Source organism: Erinaceus europaeus, unplaced genomic scaffold, assembly GCF_950295315.1.
Source record: "Erinaceus europaeus unplaced genomic scaffold, mEriEur2.1 scaffold_527, whole genome shotgun sequence".
Taxonomy (NCBI): Eukaryota; Metazoa; Chordata; class Mammalia; order Eulipotyphla; family Erinaceidae; genus Erinaceus; species Erinaceus europaeus.
Window position 1 is genome coordinate 13063 of NW_026647442.1, and position 18480 is coordinate 31542.

At 63.8% G+C, this 18480-nt stretch overlaps 1 protein-coding gene across 2 annotated transcripts in view; it reads left to right on the plus strand.

Moving 5' to 3' along the window:
• FAT4 (FAT atypical cadherin 4) overlaps window positions 1-18480 on the plus strand; it is a 38192-nt gene that overhangs the window by 11321 nt on the left and 8391 nt on the right. Inside the window, exons 6-15 of one of the 2 annotated variants that reach the window (XM_060184006.1) lie at window positions 1005-1185; window positions 1536-1786; window positions 2098-6450; window positions 11285-11389; window positions 11504-11811; window positions 12103-12188; window positions 12825-13004; window positions 13833-13957; window positions 15842-16056; window positions 17379-17929. In XM_060184006.1, coding sequence (XP_060039989.1) covers window positions 1005-1185; window positions 1536-1786; window positions 2098-6450; window positions 11285-11389; window positions 11504-11811; window positions 12103-12188; window positions 12825-13004; window positions 13833-13957; window positions 15842-16056; window positions 17379-17426 — 5852 coding nt within the window. In that variant the 3' untranslated portion in view covers window positions 17427-17929. Of the gene's footprint in view, window positions 1-1004; window positions 1186-1535; window positions 1787-2097; window positions 6451-11284; window positions 11390-11503; window positions 11812-12102; window positions 12189-12824; window positions 13005-13832; window positions 13958-15841; window positions 16057-17378; window positions 17930-18480 lie in introns of those variants that run through there. The other variant, XM_060184005.1, reaches the window with a different exon arrangement.

The window sequence follows — 18480 nt, forward strand, 5'->3', positions numbered from 1 at the left end:
CTGCTGCCCAGTGCCACACCAGTGTCCCCTGTGTGTCTCCGCTGTGTGACACGCCCAGAGCCCTGGTTCTGGGACAAGCTGCCCGCGCCCCTCACCTGTCGGGGATGCCCAGGCTGCGGCTGCCACCTGCCTTCACTCCCCGCGCCCTGGTGCTCCGCACACACAGCTGCTCTGGGTGGCCGAATGACCGCGCCTGGGCCGGGACGCTGGCTCATGGGGGAAGACATTCTTTGGGGAGAACACGAGCCGTGTTGTCCTGCCTGCTCACCTGTGTCACGTGCCCAGCGGTCTTGGTGGCACTGGCTGGATTCTCTGCAGGGGAGTCACGACAGCGTGTCCTGAGGGGGTGCCTCCTGTCCCTGGAGCACGGGGTCGGGGACAGAGATGGCGGCTCCTGTCCTTGTGTCTGTGAGCACGGGGTCGGGGACAGAGATGGGGACAGAGATGGGAACAGGGGTGGCGGCTCCTGTCCTTGTGTCTGTGAGCACAGGGTCGGGGACAGGGATGGGGACAGGGGTGGCGGCTCCTGTCCTGTGTCTGTGAGCATGGGGATGGGGACAGAGATGAGGACAGGGGTGGCGGCTCCTGTCCTGTGTCTGTGAACACGGGGACGGGGACAGAGATGGGGACAGGGATGGGGACAGGGGTGGCGGCTCCTGTCCTTGTGTCTGTGAGCACGGGGATGGGGACAGAGATGGGGACAGGGGTGGCGGCTCCTGTCCTGTGTCTGTGAGCATGGGGACGGGGACAGAGATGAGTACAGGGATGGGGACAGGGATGGGGACAGGGGTGGCGGCTCCTGTCCTTGTGTCTGTGAGCACAGGGATGGGGACAGGGGTGGCGGCTCCTGTCCTGTGTCTGTGAGCACGGGGACGGGGACAGAGATGGGGACAGGGATGGGGACAGGGAGGGGTGGCGGCTCCTGTCCTTGTGTCTGTGAGCACGGGGATGGGGATAGAGATGGGGACAGGGATGGGGACAGGATGTGGCTTCTCTCCTTCCAGGCTCGCCTGCCCTCACAGGCACAGGGACCATCGTCATCACCGTGGTGGACGTGAATGACCATCCTCCCACCTTTGCCGGCAAGACCTTTTTCGCCTCCATCCCCGAGGATGCGGAGACCGGAACTGATGTCTTACTGGTCAGCGCCACCGATGCCGATGCCGGCACCAACGCGGTCATCAGGTCAGCCCTAGGCCCCGCTTCCTGCTGGACGTGACCCTCTCCCTCCATCCTCCTGCCCCTGCTCCATGTCCTGCTCCACACTGGACACTCAGCACCCTTTGGAGGGGGCCCTTGTGACCCCGGCCCTGCTGGTGGCTGGGCTGGGCAGCTGTCGGCTCCGTGTGGGGAGACTGACTGGTCACCACTCGGCCCTCCCTGCAGAGGCAGCCTGGCGTCTGCTTCTGGCTCCTGATGTTTCTCTTGGAGTCCGGGTGAGGGTTTGGGGACCTTGGGAGGGGCCGCCCCACACCGAGGGCCTGTGAACACCCCCCGGCCGTGCCCGGGCACTGCGCTGACCCCTCTGCCCACAGCTACCGGCTCCTGGGCGGCAGCTCCCAGTTCACCGTGAACCCGGCCACCGGCCAGATCATCACTAGTGCGCGGCTGGACCGCGAGGCCCAGGACGGCTACACGCTGCTGCTGGTGGCGGCCGATGCCGGCACCCCCGTGGCCCTGTCCAGCTCGGCCAGTGTGCTGGTCACCGTGACGGACGTGAACGACAACCCGCCCAAGTTCCAGCATCACCCCTACGTCACCCATGTCCCGGCCCCCTCACCTGCAGGTACACGGAGGCCTCATGCAGCTCCCACCCCTCTCTCTGTCTGTCTGTCTGTCTCTCTGTCTCTGGATTAGTTAGTCTTCAGAGACTGGCCAGCTCTGGTTGGACCGGGGATGGGCTGCCTGCCATCTGTGTCCAGGCCCTGCTGCCATCTGGGTGGACACTACCCAGGCCATGTTCCCCTCTGGGTGGACTCTGTGCCCTTGCTGGTGGGTGAGAGGCCGAGCGATGTGGGGTGGCCTGAGCCTGTCTGCTGCCCTGTCCCCGCCCGTGGGTGCCGTGTGATGGACGCTGACCATCGTCCCTGCCCTCAGGGTCCTTCGTCTTCGCAGCCACCGTCACCGATGAGGATGAGGGCCCCAACGCCCAGCTTCACTTCTCCCTGTCTGGTGGCAACGCCAACAAGTTCACCATCGACCCCCTGCGGGGTGCCATCATGGCCGCCGGGCCGCTGTCCGGGGGCTCGGAGCTGACCGTCACGGTGCATGTGCAGGACGGCGGCGCGCCCCCCAGGACGGACGCCACCACGGTCACCGTGCGCTTCGGTCGCAAGGCCGACTTCCCGCGGGTCAGGGCCGAGGAGCGGACGCACGCCTTTCCCGAGAGCCAGCCGGCCGGCACGCCCGTCACCCGTGTGGCCGCAACCTCCCCGAGGGGACAGCCCCTGTCCTTCTACCTGGCCAGTGGCAACCTGGGCGGCACCTTCCAGGTGGACCCGCTGGGCGGGCAGGTGTCCATAGCCCGGCCGCTGGACTTCGAGCGGACGCAGCGCTACGAGCTGTGGGTGGAGGCTCGGGACGGCGGCTTCCCACCCTTCTCGTCCTACGCGAGGCTGGATGTGTCCGTGCTGGACATCAACGACAACGCCCCGGCCTTCACGCGGGATCCCTTCGAGGCCGAGGTGCCGGAGAACCTGCCCGCCCGCAGCCTGCTGACCGTGTCCGCCGTGGACAGGGACAGCGGGCCCAACGGGCAGCTGACCTTCGAGATCATGCAGGGCAACGCAGAGGGCGCCTTCAGCCTGCACCCGGATACGGGCGAGCTGCGCAGCCTGCGCCCGCTGGACCGCGAGCGGACGGCACTCTATGAGCTGACCGTGCGGGCGGCTGACCGGGGCTCCCCGGCCCGCAGCGCCTCTGCCCGACTGCTGGTGCGCGTGCTGGATGAGGACGACAACGCCCCCCGCTTCTCCCAGATCTTTAGCGCCCGCGTCCCCGAGAACGCCCCGCCGGGCACCACGGTCACCCGGGTGACCACCACAGACGAGGACGAGGGTGGCCACGCCGTGAGCCGCTACTCCCTGGCCGACACCGGCCTGCCCTTCTCCATCCACCCGGGCACGGGCGACATCGTGGTCAGCCGGCCGCTGGACAGGGAGCACGCCGACCGCTACCGCGTGCGCGTCTCGGCCCAGGACTCGGGCTGGACAGTGAGCACGGACGTCACCATAGAGGTGACCGACGTGAACGACAATTCCCCACGCTTCAGCCGGCCGTCCTACCACCTGGACTGCCCTGAGCTGGCCGCGCCGGGCGGCCGCGTGGGCCAGGTGGAAGCCTCGGACCCAGACGTGGGCGCCAATGGGCAGGTCTTCTACGTGCTCAAGGCGCCCTCCGAGCTGTTCCGCGTGGATGCGGCCTCGGGCACCATCTTCAACAAGCAGCCTCTGCGCTTTCACAACGCCAGCCGCAGGCTACCAGGCGCCAACCGGCACAGCTTCGTGGTGACCGCCTCGGACCGCGGGGTGCCTGCCCTGCTCAGCGAGACCACGGTCACCATCTCCACCGTGGACAGCAATGACCACGCGCCCCGCTTCCTGCAGACCGGCTATTCCACTCCCGTGCCGCGCGGCGTGGCCGTGGGCACCCGCCTCCTCCAGCTGGCGGCCGTGGATGATGGCGACTTCGGGCTGAACGCTCAGGTGGAGTACGCCTTCGCCGACGGGGCGGCCTCCGCGGGCAGCTTCCGGCTCGACGGGCAGACTGGCTGGGTTTCGGTGGCCGCGTCCCTGGAGGCCGAGCTGGACCGCGAGTTCCTGCTACCTGTGACAGCCAGGGACCGGGGAAGCCCGCCACTGTCGGCCCAGGCCACTCTGCGAGTGCTGGTCACCGAGGAGAACCGCCACACGCCCGAGTTCTCCCAGGACCACGTGCTGTTCAGCGCGCCCGAGGGCCTGGCCGTGGGCAGCACGCTGGGGACGCTGTCCGCCCGGGACCGGGACGCGGCGGCCAACGGGCAGGTGCGCTACGCCATCGTGGAGGGCGACGCCGACGGCTTCTTCGAGCTCAATGTGTCCTCGGGCGCCCTGAGCCTGGCACGGCCGCTGGACTTCGAGGCGCGGCAGCGGCATGAGCTGTCCGTCACGGCCACGGACGGGGGCTGGGCGGCCAGGACGGGCTCCTGCCACGTGACGGTGCAGGTGCTGGACGAGAATGACAACGCTCCCGAGTTCCGGCCGGCGGAGTACTGGCCAAGCGTGCGGGAGGACGCGCCCAGCGGCACCACGGTGCTGCGGCTGCGGGCCTGGGACGCGGACTCGGGCACCCATGCGCTGACGGCCTACGCACTGCAGGCCGCCGACACCGACCTCTTCCTGCTGGACCCCAACACGGGCGCGCTGACCACCCAGGGCTTCCTGGACTTCGAGGCGCGCCAGGCCTTCCGGCTGACCGTGCGGGCCTTCAACGTCCCGGACGAGGCGCGGTTCGGGCTGGCCACGGTGCACGTGCAGCTGCAGGGCGCCAACGAGTTCCTGCCGCGCTTCCTGGCCCGTGGCTACACCTTCCGGGTGTCAGAGGCCGCGGCGCCCGGCGCACCCGTGGGACAGGTGTTTGCCGGCGACCGTGACCTGGGCCCCGACGGCGAGGTGAGCTACCTGCTGCTGGGCCCCGGCCGCCGTGCCTTCCGGCTGCACCCGCGCACCGGCCGGCTGGAGGTGGCCGCCCCGCTGGACCGCGAACACCGCAGCTGCTACGCCCTGCGCGTGCTGGCCAAGAACCCCGGCGCCATCCGTGGCCCTGACGTGGACGAGGTGGCGCTGAACGTGACGGTGCTGGACGCCAACGACCCACCGGCCTTCAGCCAGGCCGAGTACCGTGTGCGGGTGAGCGAGGCCGCACCTCACGGGGCCCACGTGGCCTTCCTCAGCGCCCTGGATGCCGACTTGGACCCTGACTGGAGCCGCTTCTCCTACGCACTGGGCCCGGGCGAGGGTCAGGCCTCCTTCTCCATCCACCCGCAGACTGGCCAGGTCACCGTGGCGGCCGAGCTGGACCGCGAGGCCCGGCCCGTGTACAATCTCACGGTGCTGGCAGTGGACGAGGGCTCGCCCCCCGCCACGGGCAGCGCCACCCTGCTGGTCACGCTGGAGGACGTGAATGACAACGGGCCGGCCCTGACCGTCACTGAGGGCTCGGTGCTGGAGAACCAGCCTGCCGGCACACTGGTGATGGCCCTGCAGGCCTCGGACCCCGACCTGCCGCCCAACCAGGGACCCTTCTCCTTCCACCTGCTCAGCTCCACCCCGGACGCCGGCTTCTTCAGCCTCAGCCCCGCCGGTCTGCTGACCACGGCACGGGAGCTGGACCGCGAGCAGACCGCCCGCTTCCAGCTGGCCGTGGTGGCCCGGGACTCGGGGGCACCGCCCATGTCCTCCACGGGCACCGTGCGCGTGGCGGTGGCTGACCAGAACGACAACCCCTCACGCCCGCGCGCCCTGGAGGTGTGGGTGCACTACTTTGGCACGTCCTTCCCGGGCGGCGTGCTGGGCTCTGTGCGGCCACTGGACCCCGACGAGGACGACGCCTTCCGGTGCTCACTGGCCGCGGGCGCGCCCGGGCTCTTCAGTGTGGCCGCCGGCTCCTGCGAGCTGAGCGCCCGGCCGAGGACCGGGGATGGCACCTTCGACCTGCGGGTGCTGGGCAGTGACGGCCGGCACGAGGCCGTGCTGAGCACCGTGCGTGTGGTCTTCTCGGGCCTGTCCAACGCCACCCTGGAGCGCAGCGTCCTGCTGCGTCTGGCCACGCCCAGCCTGCCGGGCTTCCTGGCCGACCACTACCTGCCCTTCCTGCGCGTGGCCGGGGCGCAGCTGGCCGGGCTGGGCACCGCGGTGCAGCTGTACGCCGCCTTTGAGGACGCTGACCGCACCTTCCTGCTGGCCGCCGTGCGGCGGGGCCCCGGGCTGTACGTGAGCGCTGCGGGAGCGGCCACCTTCTTCCAGAGCATCCGCGGGGCGCTGCTGGCGCAGAGCGGGGTGGCCCTGGAGGCGGCCGACCACAACCCCTGCGCGGCCGGGCCCTGCCTGCATGGGAGCAGCTGCGAGCGCAAGCTGGCCGTGGGGCCCGGGCTGCGCAGCCTGCAGACGGCCCCGCTGGTGCTGGTGGCACCCCAGCCACTGCCCCCCTTCCTGTGCCACTGCGCCCCAGGCTACACGGGTGCCCGCTGCGAACAGGATGTGGACGAGTGCCAGCCGGCGCCCTGCCACCACGGTGGCACCTGCCTCAACCTGGTGGGCGGCTTCACCTGCAGCTGCGCCCCTGGCTTCACGGGCAGGGCCTGCGAGCGGGACGTGGACGAGTGCCAGGAGCCCCCCGGGCCCTGCCGCCATGGTGCCCTCTGCCAGAACGTGCCAGGCGGCTTCCGCTGCATCTGCCGGGCCGGCTACACAGGTGAGTGCGGGGCAGGGCCTGCCTGCTGCTCGTCCTCTGGTGTTGGGAGAGAGAGGGGAGAGGGGGAGAGGGGGAGAGCGAGACAGAGACAGATGCCTGCAGCCTTGCTCCCCACTCGGGAGGCTACCGCCTGCAGGTGTGGCAGTGCTCATGTAAGGTGGCTCCAATTGGGAGGGGGTGTGAGCCTCCGACCCTCCCTCACCGGCTCTAGAGGCCGCGTAAATTAGAAAGAGGCATCGGGAGATATTCTGGTATGAACATCCGTTTATTTGGAGAAGGGTACAGGCCTTTATACTGAGTTAAACAAAGAACATTTTTCACATATGTCAGAAATGACAGGTTTCTTAAAGGTCAACTTGTCCCCATGGCAGGGGGCTGGGATGACAAGAATTGATGAGATACATAAAGGTCAAGACAATTAGTCTCCATGATGCAGGCAGGCTAATTATCCAAAGGCATTTGAGGGAAGCATAGGGGTTAAACCAGTAAGGTGAGGTAGAGAAAGAAAAACAAAGCTTGATGTGAATCACAGACATCAAAGGGCACAGGAAAGAGGATTTGGGGTCTCATGCCGGTACTGGCAGGGGTGTATGATAGAGTGGGTTCTCCTGTATGATCAAAAGGTGAAGTCATAGTGAATGTGTGAACTTTGAATGAGCTTTGAAGCAGGCAGCCACTTAGTCTGCTAGCAGGGGAACTAAGTGAGAGAGGCCTGTAGCCTTTCTGTGAGCTTGAGAGACTGACAAGGAGAAACTGAGTCTGGGAGACTTTTCCCTCTTGGCTCATCTCTTTAAGGAGAGAGGCTAACAAGTGGGGTGTCTTTCCAGACCTCCATCCAGGGATGGGAGAGCTCCCCTAAGCTCTACCAAGCTTTCACATAATCCCACACAGGTGGGAACCGGGGACTTGAACCCAGGTACCTCCCCCTCCCCGGAGTTGGCCCAGTCACCCGGCTGAGAACAAGCTCACACACTCAGGCACCTTGGAGCAGGTGAACGTGTCTCGTGGCCACTGCCCACGGGGCCGCAGAGGCTCGGCTGTCTGGCCACATAGCTGCTGTGTCTCTGCAGAGTGGGCCATCCCCTCAGGGCTCCGTGGGTGCCCTGGCTGCCTTCATCCTCCCCATCTGCGACTCTTGGTCTTCTTCCCTCTGCGGCGAGCTCGCCCTCCCTGAAGCATGTCCCTGTCACGCAGATTACGGGTGTCAACACAGCAGCTTGATGGCTGTCACAGCAGAGAGCTGAGTTCTCAGCAGTTGCCAGCCAGCCCTCTTCCTGGGGGCCTGCGAATCCTGTCACCCCCTCACTCAGCCTCCAGGCAACGAGAGACAGTTAACTGCTGCTCACTGGGCCGACGCCCCGGGCTTGTGCTCCAGGGGCTGTGAGTCCACGGCCTTCCCTGAGGGCCACTGGGCCATTGGGGCTCGAATCCAAGCAGGTGGACGTGAGGGGTGACGCAGAATTCGCTTACGCTTTGTCGTTGGATGACAGGCAGTTAGGGGCTTCCTGTTGATGCTCAGCAAAACGGTGACATCTTTCACTCACACGAAAGGAAGCGCATTCTTTTAATGAGCATATAATTTCAGCACTGACTCTTCACATGTTGTCTCTGGAATCTCCATTTCTGACGTGAGTCTCTCTGAGTCTTGCTGGTCGTGAGAGGACTTAGAGCCGGCACTCAGATGGGATTACCAATCACGATAACACCAAGACACGAGGTAGTTGCCCTCAGACAGAATGATGACGCGTATTCATGTAATACTCTTACATTTTAAAACAACCCTCTACGGAAGGAGTGGGAGCCAAGCTCCTTTGTTAGAATGTCATACATGTCTTGGTTTCTCAACACTCAGCTAGGAGATAGCCTAGCGGTTGTACTGACAGACTCTCCCCCTAAGGCACCAAAAGCCCCAGGTTCAGTCCCCAGCACCACCGTCAGCCGGAGCTGAGCAGGGCTCTGGTGAGGAGGAAAAGGAGACTCACTGTCTATCGCGCTTTCCTAGCTGCGGCTATTTCTTCTTCTGTCGCGTGCTTAGCCGATGATTTCTTTACACACCAGGGCTCCTTTCCGTCCCTCACTTCCAGACAACTGAAACGTGACATAGCTTGTGTTTAAGTTAGACTCACCCGAACCTGCATTTGTAAGAGGCAGATGAGGCGCTCGGCTCACATGGACCCCTGCTCCCTTGTGGTCTTGTCTAGCCCGAGCGAGGCCTTCGCAGGCAGACTCTCCAAAGAGGACCCAGTAGTGGCTTAGGGGTGGTCCTCTGAGCCAGCACGGCCCTCCCCACTGTGGACGTCACCGGTGTGCCTGGGTAGGCGCAGCCCGGACACACATCCCCCTGTCCTCCCTGCTCACCCCCCTGGGCTTTTGGCGCACAGGTCGGCCTGGGGGATGAGGGCTGTGGGGTGGACGCAGGCCCCACCGTCCTGGGTGTGACGGCCACGCTGACTGCAGACCTCCAGACTGCTTTTGGCGTGGCTGTGGTGGGGGGTCTGCCCTCCCAGCACCCTGCCGCCCTGAAGTTATTGGCATGCTGGGGGGCAGGCGTGAAGCCATGTTCCCCAAAACACAGCCTTGGAAGGCACCTCATTACCCCAATAAGAATTAAAAGGTCAGGGGAATAAATATATTATTTAAAAGGAAGGAAAAGTGATTTTTTAAAAAAGGAAGAGCCCAGCTCGGCCCAGTGGCTAGTGGACACTCAGGGTGTGGGGGACGGCGAGCACCTGGGGGGTGGCACCTGCAGTCTCCCAGCTGGTCTCGGCTCTGTGGGCGAGGGAGGCCGGGCCCCGCCTCTGAGTCGGGGATCCCTACTGCTGTGACGTTTCACACAGGCCCAGGTGTGGGTCCAGCCTTGCCCGGGGCCGCACCTGGAGGACAAGCCCAACTGCTGTGTCCGGGGTGTTTTCGGGTCACCAGGAGCGGGTGGCTCCTGGTGTGTTTCCGAGGGTGGTGTGCCAAGACCTGGGCCCTGGGGCGCAGGAAGCGTGTGGAGTTAGCGGCACCACGAGGTCTGACTCACGCTCGGGCTGAGACCAGCGTGCCGTGGCTGCAGACACAGGCCACAGAGGGCGGTGTAGACAGGCACCCTGCCCACGTGGGCAGGGTCTCACGCCCCTGGTGCCTGGACGCCTCCCGTGGTCCTGGGCCCTGAGGAGTGGCGTCGTCAGGTCGCTGGGGAGCCGAGGGAGGGCGGCTTTTCCAAGGCAGACTCTGTCCAGTTACTTGACAGTTAACCCCCTGAGTGCACGGGGACGCAGACCTCTGGAGTTGCGCTTGGCGTTGTAAAGCTAGAAACTGCTCTAACAAGGTCAGGTCATGAGTGGTCCGGGAGGTGGCGCAGTGGGTAAGGCTTTGGACTCTTAAAGCATGAGGTCCCGAGTTCAATCCCCGGCAGCACATGTACCAGAGAGATTTCTGGTTATTTCTCTCCTATCATTTCTCATGAATAAATAAACACTTAACAAACAAACAAACAAAGGTCAGATCACCATATAGTTTTTTCAGAGGAGAATGAATGTGAAACTTTTGCAGAGACTCTCCTGCCTGAGGCTCCAAAGTCCCAGGTTCAGTCCCCTGTGTCACCATAAGCCAGAACTGAGCAGGGCTATGGTTACAAAAAAAAAAAAAAAAAAAAGTTCATGTAGAAAGTTCTCCCAGGGGGGAGTCGGGCGGTGGCGCAGCGGGTTAAGCGCACGTGGCACAAAGCACAAGGACCGGCGTAAGGATCCGGGTTCGAGCCCCTGGCTCCCCACCTGCAGGGGAGTCGCTTCACAGGCGGTGAAGCAGGTCTGCAGGTGTCTGTCTTTCTCTCCCCCTCTGTCTTCCCCTCCTCTCTCCATTTCTCTCTGTCTTATCCAATAACAACCACATCAATAACAACAACAATAAAAAAAAAACAAGGGCAACAAAAGGGAAAATAAATAAATAATAAAAAAAATTAAAATTAAAAAAAAAAAGAAAAAAAGAAAGTTCTCCCAGCCACAAAGACCAGGGTGGCCTTGTCCTTCCTCTGCGTTTTGTCTGCAGATGCTGCTGCTCTCATGTGTGTGGGATCTGGAGGACGGGGTATAGATCTAGTCGGCCAGAGATCCAGCTGGCCAAGGATCTGGCTGGCCAGGGTTCTAGCTGGCCAGGGGTCTACTTAGTTACAGGCCCACCTGGTCAGGACTGCATCTAGCTGGTCAGGGATCTAGTGGGTCAGAGGTCCAGCTGGTCAGGGATCCCGTTAATCAGGGACCCTGGTGTTCTGGGGTCTGACTGGTGCAGCTCACACACAGCGTGTGGTCAGGGTGGACGGACGTCACCCAGTATTTGCGGGCAGCCTGGATGTGTTTCTTGCTCTGCCTCGCAAGCTGTGTGAGCTAGACGTCTCTTCTGAGCGACAAGGTTGCGGGCCTGACGAGTCAGGTGCCCAGTGCCAGGTGGGTGTAGCCTGGACATGCAGCCCCCGTGCCCAGTCACTCCCTGACCGGGTGTGCTCACCTCCTCCCATCTGGCTGGGCCACTGGTGTCAGGGCCTGGTGACGAGTTTGCAGGTGTGTCAGCTTCGTTCTGGGTCGGGGAGCTCTCTGTGGTGAAAGGACACTTGGAGCTCCTGTCAGCAAATGTAGGAACGCAGGGACACTGGAGACGGGCCTAGCAGGGCAGCTGGGCGTGCGCACTGGCGTGACTTCCCTCCCCGCGGCGAACGGCGCTCACTGGTCCAGGGGTGGGGGGACCCCAGATGGCCGCTCTGGGCGCGGAGCCCGGGTCCCTCGGCCCTCCCCCGGTGGGGGGCCCCGCGCCCGCTCCCACCCCCTACGGCGTGCCAACCTTCCTGTTGTTGCAGGGGAGACGTGCGAGTCTTCGGTGAACTACTGTGAGTGCAACCCCTGCTTCAATGGCGGGTCCTGCCAGAGCGGCCTGGAGGCCTACTACTGCCACTGCCCCTTCGGTGAGTCCCGGCCCGCGTGCCGCACCCCCCCCCCCCGGGCCGGGAGGGGGGCTCCATCTTCCAGGAGGGCCCTTGGCTCTGAGACCCGCCGAGGCTGAGTGCCCCTGCGCCCAGGTGTGTCGGGGAAGCACTGCGAGCTCAGCAGCTACGGCTTCGAGGAGCTGTCCTACATGGAGTTCCCCAGCCTGGACCCCAACAACAACTACATCCACGTCACGTTCGCCACGGTGCAGAGCCACGCCCTGCTGCTCTACACCCACGACAACCGCAGCGGAGAGCGGGCCGAGTTCCTGGCGCTGGAGGTGGCCGGGGAGCGGCTGCGTCTCTCCTTCAACCTGGGCGGCGGCACCTACCGCCTCACCACCACGAAGAGGGTGTCCGACGGCCTCTTCCACACCGTCACGGCTCGCAGGGCGGGCATGGTAGGCCTCGCCCCGGCCCCCGGTCCCCCAACCCACCCCGAGGCCCTGGCCAAAGCCCCCAGCCCCCAACCCACCCTGAGGTCCTGGCCAAAGCCCCCAGCCCCCAACCCACCCTGAGGTCCTGGCCAAAGCCCCCAGCCCCCAACCCACCCTGAGGCCCTGGCCAAAGCCCCCAGTCCCCCATCCCGAGGTCCTGGCCAAAGCCCCCAGCGCCCCACCCTGAGGCCCTGGTCCCTGAGCCCCTCAACCTCCCAGCCCCCAGCCCCACGATGACCGACTCTCCCACTCCAGGCTGCCTCCTTAACCGTGGATGGGTGCTCAGACAGCCAAGAGCCCGGCTACTGCACCGTCAGCAACGTGGCCGTGTCAGATGACTGGTGAGCGCTGGGCAGCTGTGTGTCCCCCAGGCAGTGCAGCTCTGGACACAGCAACAAAAAACCCCAAAGAAACCTGGGCCGGGGCGTGGGGTGCGGCAGCTCCCGGTTACACACCTGCTTCACCAGTGAGGCCCTGGGTTCGAGCCCTGGCACCACGCTAGAGTCACAGACAAAGCAGAGGAGGATGCCTGTGTGTCCTCTCTCTTTAATCTTTCGTATTTTACATCCTGGAATAGGAAGTCCACAGAGCAGATGGTCCTGGGGGGGGGGGGGCAATCCCCTGCAGGAGGGCCCCCTGGGATGGGGGGTCCCACGTAGGGTGGGTGAGAACCCTCCTGACCTGAGGGCTGCAGGTGCCCGCTGTCCTCGCAACTGGTCACCACCGCACGCTGGAGACCCCCACTGTAACGCATGTGTGCTGACCGGTGGGCCTGTGTGGGCATGGGAGGGGCTGCCGCCAGCTGGCTGCCCTCCCTTCTGGAAAGGGGTCCTGTGGTCTGTCTCCTCCCTCCCCAAGGCCTCTGGGCCGAGCTGCTCCTCCTGCGGCCTGGGGCTTCCCGGCTTCCAGGGAAGATGGAGCCGTGGCCGGGAGCCTGCTGGGAGTTCTGGTGCCAAGCACCGTCCTTTCTCACACAGGACCCTGGACGTCCAGCCCAACCGCGTTTCGGTTGGTGGTGTGCGCTCGCTGGATGCCATCCTGCAGCGCAGGGGCCAGGTGGAGAGCCACGACTTTGTGGGCTGCATCATGGAGTTTGCGGTGAACGGGCGGCCACTGGAGCCCAGCCAGGCATGGGTGGCGCAGGGCATCGTGGACCGGTAAGCGGGGAGGGTGCCTGCCACATGCAAGGTTTTCCCGGGGCTGGGTTCCAGTGTCCTGTGAGATCCTGACTTTAAATAAAACTAGAAATTAAAAAACATGGGGAAAAAATGGGCAGCCCAGGCGCTGCAGTTCAGCCCGTGTTCTGGGAGCTCGGCCTGACCCACGTCCTGGGTGTCGCTGCAGGGTGACACCAGAAGTGTCCGCGCCCCTGACGTGGCCGTGCAGCCCTGGCCCCATGGCTTGAGGTGTGGTGCTGCGTCCTGTGGGACTCCCCTCTCCCGGCCGTGTGGACAGAGAGACATTGAGAGGAGGGGGATGGAGACAGAGAGGAACAGAGGGGAGGGGTGAGAGAGACAGAGAGACACCTGCAGCCCTGCCTCACCTCTCGTGAAGCTTCCCCCCTGCAGGTGGGGACGGGGTCTCGAACCTGGGTCCTTGTGCTCTGTAATGTGAGCGCTTAACCAGGTGCGCCACCACCCGGCTGCCATATTTATTTTATTTTACTTTTTAAATATTTGATAGGACAGAGAGAAACTGAGAGGAGGGGGAGACAGGGAGAGAGACAGGGAGACACCTGTAGCCCTGCTTCACCGCATGTGACGCTTCTCCCCTGCAGGTGGGGACCAGGGGCTCGAACCCGGGTCCTTGCACACGGTGATGCGTGTGCCTAACAGTGTCTGCCATGCCCGGCCCGAGTGCCGATGGCTCCTGGTGGCACCCGGGGCCATGCGTCGCACACCCCAGACCGCCGGTGCCCAACAGCAGCTCAGCACAGTGGGCATTGGCCCACATGCCCAGACCGCTGTGCGTCACTGCCCTCGCAGGTGTCCCCGGCTGGAAGGTGCCTGCTCCGCTGTCCCCTGCCAGAACGGAGGCACGTGCACGGACCGCTGGTCGTGGCAGGAGTGTCGCTGCACGGAGGGGCTGACCGGGCAGTACTGTGAGCAACGTGCGTGTCCCCACGGGCTGGGGGCGTCGGGGCGCAGGCTCACCCTTAGTCCCCAGAGAATGGCCGGAGGGGACAGGCCACCTGGCTGAACTCGAGCCCCAGTGTGTGGGGACAGGGATTGGACTGCCCACACTCTGCCTCCGGGGGCAACACCCATGGGCACCTGCCGTGTTGGGGGTGTGGTGTGACCCGCTTGGCCTGAGCCCCAGACACTGCACGGTGACAGCAGCGGATGCCTGGGGTTTGAGGGTGCAGCCCTTGGAGCCGACTCGAGCTCGGCCTCTCAGGGCCTCCGGCAGCGACGGGTCCCTCAGTCACCAGCGAGGGAGGCCGCCGGACTGGTAGGCTCCGGTCCCGGCCCCCCACTCGCCCACGGCCCCTCACAGGGGCTTATCCTGAACACAGTGCTCACTGTGGAGCCCTCACAGTCACAGCCCTCTCCTGAGGCGCATCTGCTCTGAGGGTGGTGGCCAGAAACTCAAGACTCCAAGAAAACTTGAGCCAAAGTGGCTTTCTGGTGGAAGGCAAAGGCCTAGTCACTTTATTCAGGACAAATCCAAACGCAGACAACAATGCTGTCACTATTCTAAAAGCGAGAGTGTAAGCCCCTCCCCAGCTGGACATCAGGTGGGTCCTTGGCCAGAGAAGTGCCAAGGTGCCTCCAGGGCTGTGCCTGGGGCTTGGTGCCAGCACTGCGAATCCACTGCTCCTGGAGGCTACTTTTTCCATTTTATTGGATGGGACAGAGAGAAATGGAGAGAGGAGGGGAAGACAGAGAGAGGGAGAGAAAGACAGACACCTGCAGACCTGCTTCACCGCCTGTGAAGCGACCCTCCTGCAGGTGGGGATCAGGGCCTCGAACCAGGATCTTTGCAGGGCTCCATGGGCTTAGTACTGTGTGCGCTTAATGGGGTGTGCCCCCGCCAGACCTCCCCAGAGCTCTTCTGTTAAAGTTGGGGTGCAGCAGATCCACTCTGAGCTGGCTTTGCAGAGCATGGTGCACCCCAGGACCCCTTCACCCAGCACCCAGCACCCAGCACTTGGCTCAGTGCAGGGCCTCGGGGACTCAGTTCCTCTCTGCTCCTCAGCTCCTGGGTGCAGAGAACTCCCACCCCTTGACGTCAGATGTCACTGGACTGCGCTGGTCACAACAAGGCTGAAAGCAGCATGGCCGACCCCACGCTGTGCAGACATGGGCTGTGCTCCAGCCCAGACCCCGTCCTTTAGCTGTGAAAATAGAAAGTCGGGGGCTTTGGAGACGGGCTGGAAGCCACAGGGTCCAGCTGGGCAGGTGACAGAGACCTCGTCACCCTGGGCCTTGGCAGCCGTGCTCTGGCCTCTCCCCGGTGGTGGGGCTCAGGTGGACAGGAGCCTCTGGGACACCCAGATCCATCATGCACAGCGGGGCTGTCCCTGAGGAGTGTCCTGAAGCCATGTCCCTATGGAGGGCTGCGTCCCCATCAGCTGTGTCCCACTATCTATCTGTGTCCCAGTATCTGCGTCCCCATCACCTGTGTCCCCATCAGCTGTGTCCCCATCACCTATGTCCCCATCACCTATGTCCCCAGTATCAGTGTCCCCATCACCTGTGTCCCAGTATCAGTGTCCCCATCAGCTGTGTCCCCAGTATCAGTGTCCCCATCAGCTGTGTCCCCAGTATCTGTGTCCCCATCAGCTGTGTCCCCAGTATCAGTGTCCCCATCAGCTGTGTGCCCAGTATCAGTGTCCCCATCAGCTGTGTCCCCAGTATCTGTGTCCCCATCAGCTGTGTCCCCAGTATCAGTGTCCCCATCAGCCATGTACCAGCAGCTTGTCCCTCTGGGGGCCCTGTTCACGTGCGGCCTTGCACATGCTGACGCCAGCCCCTTCCTGCTGTGCCCTCAGCCATCTCCGAGAACACGGCGCTGACCCTGGAGGGCTCCGGCCGTCTGGATTACCACCTGAGCCAGAGTGAGAAGCGTGAGTACCTGCTCAGGACCAGCCTCCACGGAGTCTCCGAGCCCTTTGGGGTGAGCAGCCTGGAGGTGAAGTTCAGGACCAGGAGCGAGCAGGGCGTCCTGCTCCACGTGCAGGAGAGCAGCAACTACACCACCCTGCAGGTGAGGCCCTGCCCTGCGCTGCACCCCGCCGCCCGCCGGCCCGCCCTCCCCTCTCCCGCTCACCTCAGGGTCCTGTCCGCCCTGCGCTCCAGCCGGCGAGCGGCCCGAGGGTGTGCTTGCTAGAGGCTGCTGACCTAGAGGCCCGTGCAGCCCTGCTCTGAGCCGGCACCAGCCCCTGGCACCAGCACCCGGCACCCAGCACCCGGCTCCCAGCCCCGGAAGGCGGCAGCTGGCGCAGTGTGCTACCCCTGGGATGGGGAAGCAGTGATGCTGGTGAGAGAACGGCAGCGTGTCTGTGGCATGGTGGGGTCTCCTCCTCTGCTCCACCTGCTGCTCTGTCTGTGGTGTGGTGGGGTCTCCTCCTCTGCTCCACCTGCTGCTCTGTCTGTGGCGTGGTAGGGTCTCCTCCTCTGCTCCACCTGCTGCTCACGAGGCGTCCCCAGAGCAGACAGAGTCAGCGGGACCGGGCGCCGCGCTCAGGGCTTAGTCTCGCGGGCCCCGCGGCACCCAGTGCCTGTGAGAGCTGTCGGACTGTGAGGACGAGAGGGTTTGTGGAGAGGTTCTGCCTGAGTTTGCTGACGCTAATGGGAGAGAGACAGAGGCCAGAACCCTGCTGAGCCCTGGCTGCTGGTGCTGGGCATGGAACCTGGGGCCTCAGAGCCTCAGGCAGGGGAGGCTTTTTAAAAATAACTTTTTAATATTTATTTATTTTCCCTTTGTGGCCCTTGTTGTTTTTCATTGTTGTTGTTATTATTGATGTCATTGTTGTTAGATAGGACAGAGAAAACAGAGAGAAATGGAGAGAGGAGGGGAAGACAGAGAGGGGGAGAGAAAGACAGACACCTGCAGACCTGCTTCACCGCCTGTGAAGCGACTCCCCTGCAGGTGGGGAGCCGGGGGCTCGAACCGGGATCCTTACACCGGTCCTTGTGCTTTGCGCCACGTGCGTTTAACCCGCTGCGCTACCGCCCGACTCCCAGGTAGGAGAGTCTTTTGCGGAGCCCCGTGCCACCTTCCTCACCCGCATTTCTCTTGATTCCCCAGGCTGTTACTCTGCTTCCTTCTCCTCAGAGAGGACTTGATCTCAGACCAGCGATCTGTCCAGGTTGACTGCCTGCATGCTGTAGTCCTGCTGGCTGTTGTCACACGGGTCCTAGTGGACTCCTGAGCCCTGGTCACCCGCACAGGGGACACTTAGAGAATCACTGGAAGTTACTTCTGAGCCAGCCAGCGTCCGGGGAGGGTGGGGCCCTGAGCAGACATTATTCAGGGATAAAAATAAAGCGATTTGGAAACAACAGAAAGAAAGCTCATTTCCTAAGGTGCGAGGACAATGCTTACAGCAGCCAGTGGGTCTGATTCCCGCGTGACGGACGCACAGCCTCGCCCTCCACACTCGCAGTCTCCGCCAGGTCAGCCGGGGACGTGGCCCACAGCCTCCCGCTTCTTTCTTTTTATCACTTTTTTTTTTTGGTGTTTCTGGGCTATGTAAGATTTCACCCCTCCTGGCCATATGTCCCAGCTCTACGAGGGAGGGAGACAGAGAGGGAGACGGCAGGCACTGAAGTCCCTCTGGAACTGTGGTGTCCCCCTTGGGTACGGGCCCAAGTCTGAGTGAGTGCAGGGGGGCAGGCGCCAGGCCTTGTGGGCAGAAAGCTGGCCGGAGCTCCCCGTCACCATGTGCCCCGCACTCCCAGCAGGGCCGGGCTGAGGGCTGGGACGGGGGCCTGTGCAGAGGGGACCATGGGGACGGGGACTCCCTGGACAAGGGGATGGGGCGGCTCTCAGACACCGTGGGGCTTGGCAGGTGGTGAGAATAGTGTCAGGGAGCTTGAAGGGGCGGCGGACCCTGTGGACAGACGGCTGCTCCCCTCAGCACCAGGCTGGCAGCAAGAGTGTTGCCGTGAGCTCATCCTCCCTCCCCCTTCCTCTTCCCCCTGCCCCTCTCCCTCTTTCTTTGTCCCTCTCTTTCTCCCCCCACTCTTTCCTCTCTCCCTTTCTCTCTCTCTTTCTCCCTCCCCTCCCTCTCTCCCCCTTCCTCTCCCCCCGTCTCTCTCCTCCATGTCTCTGTCCTTAGTGGAAGTGGTCTCAGGGGTCTCCACGCCCGACTCCTTCCCTGGGCTGTGGGAGCAGCTTCTCTGCTGGTTTTGTCTTGGAGTGAAGGCCCGCGTGCTCAGAGCTGGGCTGAGAGCGGGACCAACGTGTAGCTTCAGCAGGGAGAGCGGGTGACCAGGCTGGGGGCACCCGGCAGGAACCCACGCCAGGTGCTGGGGGAGCCCGGCGGGAGCCTGGCGTGGCCGTGAGGGGCTCCCGTCCCCGTACTCCTTGGGGAGACTCATCGGAGCTGGCGGCGTGGGGAGGAGGGGAGAAGCCCGGTGACCCCGGGGGCCTCGGGTGCCCATGTGGACGCGGGTGGCGGCTGTC